At 41.8% G+C, this 13,314-nt stretch overlaps 1 protein-coding gene across 4 annotated transcripts in view; it reads right to left on the reverse strand.

Moving 5' to 3' along the window:
- Positions 1–612: 612 nt before the first annotated feature.
- The window catches only part of ipo11 (importin 11), a 712,707-nt gene continuing 700,005 nt past the window's right edge, over positions 613–13,314 (reverse strand). For 3 of the 4 annotated variants that reach the window (XM_078549030.1, XM_078549021.1, XM_078549038.1), the window contains one exon: positions 613–1,608. In XM_078549030.1, coding sequence (XP_078405156.1) covers positions 1,444–1,608 — 165 coding nt within the window. In that variant the 3' untranslated portion in view covers positions 613–1,443. The remainder of the gene's footprint in view (positions 1,609–13,314) is intronic. The other variant, XM_078549047.1, reaches the window with a different exon arrangement.

The following is a 13,314-nucleotide window of genomic DNA, read 5'->3' on the forward strand; positions in this document are numbered from 1 at the left end:
CTGCCTAGTCTTGGTTCCCATGTGCATATAGCCAGCTTTGCTTGGTGTCCTGTTCTCTCTCTCTCTGTTGATGGTCAACTTTTCTTAATTAAATTTCAGTCTGGTTACCTCAGTACTTAATTGTCTCACTTCTGCCATTTAATCCTGTCAGTTTGCACCACTTCCTGACTATCATCTGCTGTAGCCAGAGGCCTCTGAGGCCACACACACAATAAAATAATGTTATAGGATATCAGCACTCTAGTGTATACATGTTTCAATTAAGCATTTATTCTAATTAAGCAATTAAACACTAGCTCACAATTGGCTAGATGCATTCAGTGACAACGTGATGTTACAAAGGTCTGATGTCCTTGTCACACTGGCAAAACCAACTTTAATTGGGTGCATTGAATATGTGCTGGTTCAAAAGTTCTATTTTGTATGCAAATCTTTTCATGCCTTTCACTCCTCATTAAATATCTATGCTGTGCCTTGATACATAAGGTCAAACAGCAGATTTGAACAAAAAATCTAATGCTGAACAAAACTGTCGAATAGGTTGGGTGAGTGAATTTTGTGTCTGAATTAGTTCAAGTATTCGAAGCTCCACAAAAACCCATTTCAACAGCATTTGCTAATCAAAGACTTTATTGTTTTCACTGGTTATCCTTCTTAAAGCATTTTGTAATTAGTTTGAAAACTGAATGTTGGTCAATGCTCAAGTTTCATGCTGCTCATCAACATTGTGGGTCTGAACCAAGAAAGATTGAATTTTATATTTAAGACGTATACCTGGGTTCTGCAAGGACCAGTTTACCTTTTGAAACTTGTTCAAAACACTCAAAATGCTGAAAGGTAGATTTATCAGTTGAGGTAAGGCTGATAAAATACAGTAAGGCAAATATTTCCTGATTTAGGCAAAATTTAATCTAGTCAATTTTGTGTGTATGTACGCGCATTAAATACACATTGGAGCTCATTTAGATGTGAGTTGGTTAACATAATGTATAAAACCAAGCTGCATGCTTTGCAGCTGTAGCTAAAACGTACTGATGCAGCAAAACTCTTTTCTCCCCAAAAGCTAAATTTTCATCCAATGACTGTGTACTTGATATCACACTAACTGCTTTGTATAGTCTCACCCTGTAATTTTCTGTAATCTTTCACATAATACAAAAAGAGAAACTACACTTCCTCTGGTCTTCAAATACAATGGACAACAGTAAAGCTACAAGGATCTTGGAGCTTTTTATCCCCAGTAACGTTTGCCCCAAATTGCACTGTTTCTTTTTAGTACACTTCAAAATAATGTTTAGCTTGATTTCTTCATCAGGATATATCAGATTGTGCATGAGGGTTGCTCCCACTATGAGGATGGAAGCTTTGATGGCATTTGTTGCAAGAATACGATTGCATGTTTTCCATTTCTTCTTCAACTAGAGGAAACAGTTTCTTAATTTTTCACAATTTTTGTAAAAATCCTTGCAGCTGTCTGACAACTTCAGTGTCCACAGATTCCATCAGACTCTGGAATCCTTGTTCTCCGAGTAACTCCTGCTGTGCCTTTAGCTTCTCGTAGACAAACTGTTGCAGCGACACAGTGTGTACTGGGTCTTTCAATGCAAGCTGCAGGAATTAAATAAAAATAACTATTAGCACAGGCAACACATTTTTCCTTTGTAACACAATGTACAGCTGGCGCATCTGCTGCTTGTCACTTAACAACGCTGTTCCCAGGTGGTTGCAGGACACAACAGAATTTTTTTTTATTGGTATGGAATTCTTAGTTGCATACACGTTACTGTCGACAAGACTCATATGGTATTAAAATGCCTTTGTTGAAGGAAATAGTAAAAATCTTTTTCCTTTACGTTATTAAAAGATTAACTGATTTCCATGTTGCTTTGCTCCTTTGGCTCTCAATAGATCTCATTTGCAAGCTTTCTTCAGCTGCTAGGACTGGTGAAAGATCGATGGAATCATTTATAATTTTAATACCAATGCTGCTTTATTAAGTTAAAAGAAACATTTTTCTCAGTCTGTAGGGATCTATTCAAAGCAATCCATTAAAGTTGATCCTCCTAAACTTTTGTTAAGTAAGACTATCAAGTCATACAGTCTGAGTTGAGCTATGATCTAACATAATGGTGAAATAGGCTTAATGGACTGATCAGCTGATCTCCATTCCTATGTGCTTGGGCCACCAAGCATTGCTTGAGCAGTGTGGCTCATTTACCCCATCAATTTCCAGATAATCTGCTGGATTTCTAAATCTATTTTAAAATTAAATTACTGAAGTGTTTTGTCACTTCTTAACAATTAAGAACACACACACACAGCTATCTGCTTCTGAACTCCATCGTCCTGTATGAAAAACAGGAGTTTCCTTTATTCCTTATTCTCCACCAGAGGGCAATACATCCAGGACTTAGCACACCCTACTGGCAGGTTTTATATAACAATTCTTTTTAACTAAAACGTCCTTTCACGAAAAAGCATAAACATTAAAAACAAACATCACAATTACTCTGGCAATTTGTGTTGAATGCTTCCCAAGTATAAAATCTATTTGGTCCTGGATGCTCAATCAATATAGCATAGGGCCACTGTTATGATCTTTGTCCAGGGCCTCCCATGTTGTTGGTGGGATCCGGTTAGGGATCAATAAAAGTTTGTTTAAGATAGACAAAGTTTGAGATTTAAGACACTTGCTCAGCGAAGGTCACAAGATTCTACAGGTTTTGAACAAAGAAAAATAAACTGGTCAGAAAGGTAAAACGACTTACAGTGGGCCATAACTTCCTCAGAGAGGCAATCAGCATCGGATTGCCATGCCATGTCCAATGACCTGTGTGGATTTTCTTCCATGCCTGTCTTGCCAGACCTTCCAACTTAGGTTGGGCAAGATCCAGGCAGTGCAGCTATCCTCGAGGCCCAGTGTCAGAGTCCAGCTCCATCAAAGTGAAGGAGGTCACCCCACCCCTCCCTTTTTTAATGGCACTAGCTGCCATAAACCAGGTTAAGCTAAAGGTCCCAGTGAAATTGACAGGCCAGGGAGAAGGTAAGTTTCTAAGGCAAGTGAATAGGATTTTCTTTTTGGTGGGGGGGGGGGGAATAATCGGACATCGGGGGTGTGAGTGCGTGTGTGTTGGGGGTGGGTGGTTGGACATTGGGGGAGGGGTGGCTCAGGGTCTGGAGGGGATCAGACCTCTGGGGAGGGAGTGGGGGTGTGGTGGGGTGAAGAGTTGGTATTTTGGGTTGGGTCAGGTCCGGCCTGCAACGGGGGGATTCAGGTATTGGGGGTTCAGGTTGGGGACGGTGGGGGGAGGAATCGTCCTGTGGTGGGAGGGGGGAATCCCTTGGGTGGATGGGGACGGGAATACCACAGGGGGTGGTTTGTCAAGGTGTGGGGGAACAGTCCCCTGGGGGGGATCAGGGGTATGGCGGAATCCCGTGGGGGGTGGGGGGGGGAGGTGGTCAGTCTGAGTCTTCAATAGTTACTCAGGGGTTAGAAGAGGTTTTAATTCTTCAAACTTTTTTCTGAGTAACTATTGATGTAACCCTGTCAGAGCTACCTGAAGTTTGCAATTTAAATCGCATTTTCAGATGGTTTCCAATGCAGGGCAATTGCCATAGGAGGTTTGTGCTGCAGGGCAATTGCCATGCAAACCCTTACCTGTGAAGTTCCGACAGGGATTCTTTGAGGTACCCTCCCAATCTGACACTGGGGATCTTGGAAGTTATGGCCCATTATTATCTATCTTATACTATAACATTCAGGGTAGTATGAGTTACTTGTGAATTAAGAAGCCAACTATGCTTGAACACACCACAGTACACAATAAACAGCAGATGCGACCAAGACAGAGTCCATGGATTTCTCAACAACCTACCCAGACGTTAGTAAAAACGTGAGTCAACCAATCTCACTAAAACTTTGCCCTTCTCACAAGGTTTTCCAACTTGGATGGCATCAATGACAGTACACTTTACAGGGTTTCAATTTTGTTTTCCGAGACTTCATTCCCCTGGATTCCCGAGTATGTACTCAAGCACCAACTCTCAAGCACAATTTCAGCTCTTTGGCTATGCCAAGCAGAACAGCTCTGCTCCAAAGGTATGCCTTTGCCCCAACCTTACCAGGGCTTCTCCCGAACCCTCTTTCCTTAAAGTCTGCACCCCGCAGCCCTTTCTCTAACTAAGATCTTGTTCATCTACTCTTTTTAAAAAAAACTTAACTGGGAACAGTCTCTGTCCCTCTCTTTGTCCCTTATTTGGGACTTCCTTTTGGGACCTCTCCCTGTCCCCTCTCCCCTATTTGGGACCTCTCCCTGTCCCCTCTCCCCTATTTGGGACCTCTCCCTGTCCCCTCTCCCCTATTTGGGACCTCTCCCTGTCCCCTCTCCCCTATTTGGGACCTCTCCCTGTCCCCTCTCCCCTATTTGGGACCTCTCCCTGTCCCCTCTCCCCTATTTGGGACCTCTCCCTGTCCCCTCTCCCCTATTTGGGACCTCTCCCTGTCCCCTCTCCCCTATTTGGGACCTCTCCCTGTCCCCTCTCCCCTATTTGGGACCTCTCCCTGTCCCCTCTCCCCTATTTGGGACCTCTTCCTGTCCCTTCTCTCCTATTTGGGACATCTCCCTGTCACCTCTTGTCCCCTGCCTGAGGCACTAATCTTTCATGGTACTCCACTTCCAGTTACTTGACCCGGGTTTTTCACACCCTTCTTTTCTCTTTACGCACAGGTATGTGGGATCTGCCTGGGCTCAAAGAATGTAAAGATGCAGAACTGTGGTTATGCAACCTGCTCCTGGACTGCGCATGCGCAGAAAGTCCGAGATCAGAGGTCCGTTGGGAGTTGAAGTTCCCAACCTCTAGCTCAACATTAAGATAAATTTGGATTTCATAATGACACTGATTCTTTTTAAAATCATGTTTCCTTTACTCAGAATTTATTCATAAAATTACAATAAATTATGCCTGCAATTTCATGAAAATTAATAATGGTACGAATGCATGCAGAAATTTAAGAAACTCAGAGCTGGTATTTGTGAATCAAATATGTAATAGTATGTAAAATCCATTACCAGCCTCAGTTTAGTCATATTGAAAAGACTTGAGCCAAATACAGGCATTTTCCAGATAAAGAAGCGGAAATTAGAGGAAAATTACTTTGGTCAGCTCTCATGTACTTTATTCACAATGTTGCACAGGAGTCATGGCTTTAGCAGAGTTTGGCTGTCTGACTTTCTGGCTAAAGATAATGTATGGTGTACAGAGATTGTGAACATACTACATAAGTCCAAGAACACAAACTTTAGAGGGGAAAAAAGTACAAAGACCCATGATGTCTTTTCCAATCAGAGTTCATGCAGCCTTGTCTGCCCTGGTCTTTAACGAGCACCCATTCTCCATTTATCTATACTTCAATCCACATATTCCTCCACTGCATCACTTCTATCAGAAGTTGTGTTAACAACTCCTACAAGAGACTTTGCTGTTTCAAATTTTGCCCATTTTGTTTCACTGCCTTACTGAAATCAGCACTGTGGTTGTACCTACACCACATGGACCCCAGCGGTTCATGGAAGTGGCTCACCACCACCTTCTCGAGGGCAACTAGGGATGGGCAATAAATGCTGGCCCAACCAGTGACACCCACATCCTGTGAATGAATAAAAAAGCAATTTTTAGAGACCACTGACTACCATTTAATACACACAATTAGGTCAAAGGGTTGATATTCTACAGTAACTTTGTATGACCTTTCACTCCTGTTACAAAGTAGAACTACGACTGAGGATAGGAAACAATTTGATAAGTAGTCCCCCACTTTGATTATGTAACAATGACAAGTTTGTGCTGTGTGAAATTAAGGTGCTAGTCATTCTTCTGATAAAAGTAACCTTAAGGCACATAGTGATTGTAAATATGAACTCCAAAACAATGGTACTAATTGGAACTTTCTAAAAGCTCCTTGTCCACCCTCTCTATGACTCAGGGGACATCAACTCGTGACTCTTCACCATGGAATCTACAGCATCCAGCTGAAAATAACTTTTTCGATTTGAACTGCCATTATCAGGCAGGAATGTCAAGAAAGAGAACTAGGCAACAATCTATAGACAGCGTACTAGGATAATTTTCCTTCTATGGCATCCTTTCCTAGAATGTTTTCAAATTTTCAGAAGTTTTACTTATTCTGGTAACTCTCCCTGTAGGAAATATTAAAGTCTGAACAATCTGAGTATTAGATGCTAAGTGTAGTAGAAATGTATAAACATGATCCCATCTGTACTGTCAAATTATTTTATAACACCTTTCAGCTCCTCGGCAAGTCCCAAAGTGCTTCGCAGTAAACAAATTTATTTCAGTTATGTGGAGATTAGAAAAGTTTGAATTGTTTTCCTTAGCACTGTAGGTGTACCTAGACCACATGGAGTCCAGCGGTTAGCCAGAAAATCAGGCAGCCAAACTCTGTTAAAGCCATGGCTCCTGTGCAACATTGTGAGTAAAGTACATGAGAACTGACCAAAGTAATTTTCCTCTAATTTCCACTTCTTTATCTGGAAAAGAGCAGAGAAGGCTAACAATAGATTTAAAAGAAGTGTTCAAAATTTTGAAGGTTTTTGAGAGTTACCTGGGGATAAACTGTTTCCATTGATAGGAGGCTAAATAACCAGAAGAATCAGATTCAATGTAATTATTAATAGAACTGGGGTGGGTAGATGAGGAGAAGTACACAGTAGGATGTAGAATGCACCGCCCTATGGTGGCTGATGGAAATTCAACTTTAACTTTCAAGAAGGCATTGGATAAGTAGTTGAAAAGGAAAAATCTGCAGGGCATGGGGTTGGGACAGAATGGTTATTTCTTTTTATGAACTGATACAAACACGATGGGTTTAATGGCCCACTTCTGCACCGTATGAAGTCATTGACTGCCACTTCAAACACACACAATTTGTGCACAGCAAGGGCCCATAAGCAACAAATGAGATAAATGATCAGTTAAATCTGTTTCAATGGTGTTAGTTGAAGGATGAACATTGTCCAGAACAGGGAGAATGTCCCTGCTCCTCTTCAAATACCAGGTTTGGCTGTGATGATTCCAATGACAATGAACTCATCATTGCTGATACATGAACTGGCACTCAAAGATATCAGAGGACTGCTGGCACACACTGAACTGCATCCATTAAAAGTCCTAAAGGGATTAAAGAAAATGAAAGAAAGGTTCCTCTTTTAATAGGTGATAAAGAATTTGTTGATTTAGAAATAAGATTGATTGCATAATATTTTACAACAATGTAAAAGGATTTTTATTTAAACATGGAATAATACTGTTCTTGTGTAAGTTTGGAGCTTAATGCTGCATTATGAGCTACATGCTGCATCTGATCAGAAATGGAATATGATCTCATGGAAATGAGAAAACTTTATACTTAGGATGTTGAAATCCAGTACAAGAAGAACAAAAAAAGGGAATTATAATCCACTGTGAATTTTCTTTCATGGTCAGCCTTCTTTTCCTGTCCTTAAAAAAAATCAATGACTACATTCAATATCTTCCAATAGTCTAAAATAGCATCTAGTAACAGGGTCAAAGATTTAAGGTTTTGAAATTACTTCTAAAATGGCAACTCATTTAACACCAAATTCAGCTCAAAATTAAAGTATGAAAACCCTTTCTATTTACATAAGTGTGAAAAATATAGATTTTTTTTAGTCAATTCCCCATATCTTAACTCAAAGCCTGGATGTAAATCATATGCAGGTCCATTTTTTTTCTGGAAATGAATATTTATCTTATCTTGTCATGTCCCAGAACTGAAAGGGCAAGAAATACAGGCCTTCAAATATATACATATCCAGGACTAAGCTGCGATGTGGCTTTGATGCAAAAAGGGAAGATGAAGAGACTGGTCGATATATCTTTTCACCAAGTATCCTGTAGGGATCCGCATGGCTTGGGGCGGGGGTGTGTGTGTGTGTGTGTGTGTGCTTAGTTGCGATAGTTTCTTATATGAGGACCTGCATTAGGTGGTTGCTGAAAAATTATCTTTGGCATCTGGATCATCAAGTGTCTGGTACAAGTGGAAGGTGTTAGCTGGAGGTTGAGTATGGGAACGTCCAGTCATATATCCGAGGTTCAGTGACAGAAATTGTATTATATAAATCTGTTAGACCTTTTTTGAGGTTGTAACTCATAGGTAGATAAGGGGGAACAAGTAGATGTAGTGTATTTGAATTTTTAAAATACATTCAATAAGGTGGCACACATGAGGTTATTACACAAAGTTAGGGCTCCTGGGGGTAATCTATTAACATGAATTGAGGATTGGTCAATGAACAGAAAATAGAGAGTAGTAATAAATGAGTTATTTTCAGGTCAGCAGACAGTAATCAGTGGGGTATTACAAGAATCAGTGCTTGGGCCTCAACTACTTACAATCTATTTCAGTGACTTAGATGACAGACTGAAGGTAACATATTCAATTTTGCTGTTGGTGGGAAAATAAGCTCTGAGGAGGACACAAAGATGTTGCAAAAGGATTTTGATGAGTGAGTGGGCGAGAATATGGATTTTGAATATAATAGGAAACAATGTGAAGTTATTCACTTTGGCAGGAAAAAAAAATGAATATTTTTAAAATGGTGACAGACTAAGAAATGGTAACCAGAGGGACGTGGCTATCTCAGTACATGAATCACAGACACAAACATGCGGGTACAGCAATTAAGCAAGAAAGTTTAACAAAGGGTTAGAAATATGAGAACATAAAAATAGGAGGAGTAGGTCATACGTTCCCTTGAGGCTGCTTCACCATCTAATAAGATCGTGGCTGATCCTCGGCCTCAACACCACTTTCCAGTCCGTTTCCCTATCCTCTAACAAAAATCTATCAATCTCACTTTTGAATATAATTAATGACTAAGCATCCACACCCCTCTGGGGTAGACAATTCCAAAGATACCCAACCCTTTGAGGGAAGAAATTTCTCATCTCAGTCAGAAATGGCCGCACCCTTATCTTGTGATTATGTTCCTATTCTAGACTCTCCAGCCAGGAGAAACAGCCTTTCAGTATTTACCCTGTCAAGCCCTCTCAAAATATTATGTGTTTCAATGAGACTCTGCTAAACCCCAGAGAATATAGGCCCATTCTATTCAATCTCTCCTCAAAGGACAACTCTCATCCCAGGAATCAGTCTTGTGAATCTTTGCTGCACTTCCTCTAAGACAAGTGTATCCTTCCTTAGGTACAGAGGCGAAAACTATACACAACATGAGAGTAAAAGAATGAAGCAGTATTACTGCAATTGTAAAGTGTCTTGGTGAGGCCATCTGGAGTACTGTGTACAGTTTTGGTTTCCGTACTTAAAGAAGGATATTCTTAACTTAGAGGGAGTGCAATGAACCTTCACTAGACTAATTTCTGGGACCAGGGGATTGTCCTGTGATGAGAGATTGAGAAGATTAGGCCTATATCCCTTAGGGTTCAGAAAAATAAGATATTATCTCATTGAAATATAAAAAATCTGATTGACCCCATGTGATATCAATAAACAGTTGAAGACATTGCAGGGCAAAGGCTATGAGCCCTGATAACATCCTGATTGTAGCAGTGAACACTTTATGTTCTATAACTAGCTGCACTCCTCGCCAAGCTGTTCCAGCACAACTACAATACTGGCATCTGCATGACAACATGGAAAATTGCCCAGGTACGTCCTGTCCTGGACACATCGATCCTGGCCAATTACCACTCCACCAACCTACTCTCAATCAACAAAGTGATGGACGGTGTAATCAAAACAGCGATCAAATGGCACTTACACAGCAATAACCTGCTCACTGATGGTCAGCTTGGGTTCCGCCAGGGCCACTCAGCTCCTGACCTCATTGCAGCCTTGCGTAAACAGGGGCTAAAGAGCTGATTGCAAGAGGGGAGGCGAGAGCAACTGCTCTTGACATCAATGCAACATTTGACTGTGTGTGGCATCAAAGAGCATTGGCAAAATTGAAGGTAATGAGAATTAGGTGAAAAACTCTCCACTATTTGCAATCATACCTAGAATAAAGGTAGATTGTTGTGGATGTTGGAGGCCAATCATCTCAGTCCCAGGTCGTCACTGTAGGAGTTCTTCAGGGTAGTGGCCTAGGCCCAAACGTCTTTAGCTATTTCATCAAGACATTCCCTCTAATATAAGATCAGAAGTGGGGATGTGCACTGATGATTGCACAATGTTCAATTTTGCCTTTGCAGCTCCTCAGGTGCTGAAGTCCGTGTCCACATGCAGCAAGACCTGGTCAGCAGCAAAGTGATGGAAGGTGTTGTCAACAGTGCTAACAAGCAGCACTTAACACAGCAATAACCTGCTAAATGATGTTCAGTTTGGGTTCCTGACCTCATTACAGCCTAGGTCAAACATGGACAAAAGAACTGCACTCAAGGGGCGAGGTGAGAGTGACTGCCCTTTACATCAAGGCAGCAATTGACTAACGTGGCATCAAGGAGCTCTAAGCACTGCAGTCCTGCCTCATCCAGCTGTGAATGGTGTTGGGCAATTAAACAACTCACCGGAGGAGGGTTCACAAATATCTCCATCTTCAGTGATGAGGGAGTCCAGCACAATAATGCAAAAGGCAAGACTGAAGCATTTGCAACCATCTTGAGCCAGAGGTGCTGAGTGAATGATCTATTCTGGCCTCCTCATGAGGTCCCCAGCATCACAGATGCCAGTCTTCAGCCAATTCGATTCACTCCACGTAATTTCAAGAAATAGCTGAAGACACTGGATACTGCAAAGGCTTTGGGCTCTGACAACATTCCGGTAGCAGTACTGAAGACTTATGCTTAAGAACTAGCCGTGCTCCTAGACATGCTGTCACAGTATAGCTGCAACATTGGCATCTATCTGGCAGTGTGGAAAACTGCCCAGGTATGTCCTGTCCACAAAAAGCTAGACAAATCCAACCCGGTTAATTAACACTCCATCAGTCGACTCTCAATCATCAGCAAAGTGATGGATGGGGCCGTCGACAGTACTATCAAGCTGCACTTATGTAAAAACCACTTGTTCACTGACACTCAGTTTGAGTTCCACCAGGGCCATTTAGTTTCTGACCCCATTACAGCCTTGGTTCAAACATGGACAAAAAAGCTGAACTCCAGAGGTAGGTGAGAGTGACTGCCCTTGACATCAAGGCAGCATTTAACTGAGTTTGGTATCAAGGAGCACTGGACAAAATTGAAATCAATGGTAATTAGGGGAAAACTCTGCTGGTTAGAGTCATATCTAACACAACTGACGATGGCTGTAGTTGTTGGAGGTCAATCATCTCAGTTCCAGGACATCACTGCAGGAGTTCCTCAGGGTAGTGTCCTAGGCTCAATCATCTTCAGCTGCTTCATCAATGACTTTTCTTCCATCATAAGGTCAGAAGTGGGCTTGTTTGCTGATGATTACATAATGTTCAGTACCATTTGCAACTCCTCAGATACTGAAGCAGTCCCTACCAAATGAAGACAGATCTGGACACTATTCAGGCTTGGGATGTTAAGTAGCAAGTGACATTTGCGCCACACAAGTGACAGACAATTAACCTCTCCAAAAACAGAGAATCTAACCATTTCCCCTTGGCATTCAATGGCATTATCATTGCTGAATCCCCCAACATCAACATTGTCGGGTGTTACCATTGACCAGAAGCTGTACTAGACTAGCCATTTAAATGCTGTGGCTACAAGAGCAGGTCAAAGGCTGGGAATTGTGAGGTGATTAACTCACCTTCTGACTCCCCAAACCCGGCCCACCATCTGCAAGTCAGCAGTGCAATGGAATGCTCTCCACTTGCCTCTATGAGTGTTGCTCCAACAACACTCAAAAAGCTTCACACCATCCAGGACAAAGCAGCTTACTTGGTCATCACCCCTTCCACCAACTTAAACATCCAGTCCCTTCACCACCGACACACAGTGGCAGCATGTACCATCTACAAGATGCACTGCAGCAATTCACCATGGCTCCTTCAACCAGCACCTATCAAACCCACAACCTCTACCACCTAGAACGGACAAGGGCAGCAGATGCATGGGAGCACCACCACCTGCAAGTTCCACACCAAGCTACACACCATGCTGACTTGGAACTATAGCGCCATTCCATCTCTGTTGCTGGGTTAAAATCCAGGAGCACTCTTCCCAGCAGGACCGGGTGTACCTACACCAGATGGACTGCAGTGCTTCAAGAAGATAGCGCATCATCGCCTTCTCAAGGGCAACTAGGGATCGGCAATAAACGGTGGCCTTGCCAAGGACATCAGCATCCATAAAAGAATAAAAAAAGCCTAGGATTTCAAGGTTGCTTTAAATTAATCAGTACTCATGCTATTATCGCCAAGTAAAAGTATTACTATTTAAAAGTAAAAGTGAAACTTTCTTGAACAAGAGTGGATTAATCAAACTCAGCATGGGTTTGTTAAAGGCAAATAGTGTTTAACTAACTTGATTAAGTTTTGTGTTGCGGGAACAGAGAGGGCTGATGAGGTAATGTTGTTTGACAGAGTGCAACATAATAGGCTTGTTAGCAAATCTGAGGTTCATGGAATAGAAAGGGCAGTAACAACGTGGATATGAGTGGTGGTGAACTGTTGCTTTTCTGACCGGAGGAAGGTATATGGTGGCATTCCTCAAGTCGGTATTAGCACCACTGCTTCTCTTGACATATATTAGTGGTTTAAACTTAGGTGTACAGTTTCAAAATTTGCTGATGGCACAATACTTGGAAACAATGTGAACTGAAGAGGACTGCGATAGTTTTCAAGAGAACATCAACAGGCTGGTGGAATAGGTGGACATGTCGTGGATGCATTTAATGAAGAGAAATGTGAAGTGATACATTTTGGTAGAAAGAATGAGAGGGGCAACAATAACTAATGGGTACAATTCTAAAAGTGATGAAGGAGCAGAGGGGCTTGGGGATACATGTGTACAAATTATTGAAGGTGGCAGGGTAGGTTGAGAAAGTGGTTAATAATGCATGCTGGATCCTGGGCTTTAAAAATTGGGATTTAGAGGAAGAAAGGAAGGGAGTTATGATCAACCTGTATAAACCACTGTTGGGCCTCAACTGGAGTATTGTGTCCAATTCTGTACTTTAGGAAGGATGTGAAGACATTAGAGAGGGTGCAGAAAAGATTCGGGAGAATGGTCTTAGGGATGAGGAACTTCAGTTACACGGATGGATTGGAGAAGCTAGGGCTGTTCTCCTCAGAGAATAGAATGTTAAGAGGAGATTTGATAAAGGTGTCCAAAATCGTGAGGAAT

Source organism: Cetorhinus maximus, chromosome 1 (assembly GCF_964194155.1).
Source record: "Cetorhinus maximus chromosome 1, sCetMax3.hap1.1, whole genome shotgun sequence".
NCBI classification, from domain to species: Eukaryota; Metazoa; Chordata; class Chondrichthyes; order Lamniformes; family Cetorhinidae; genus Cetorhinus; species Cetorhinus maximus.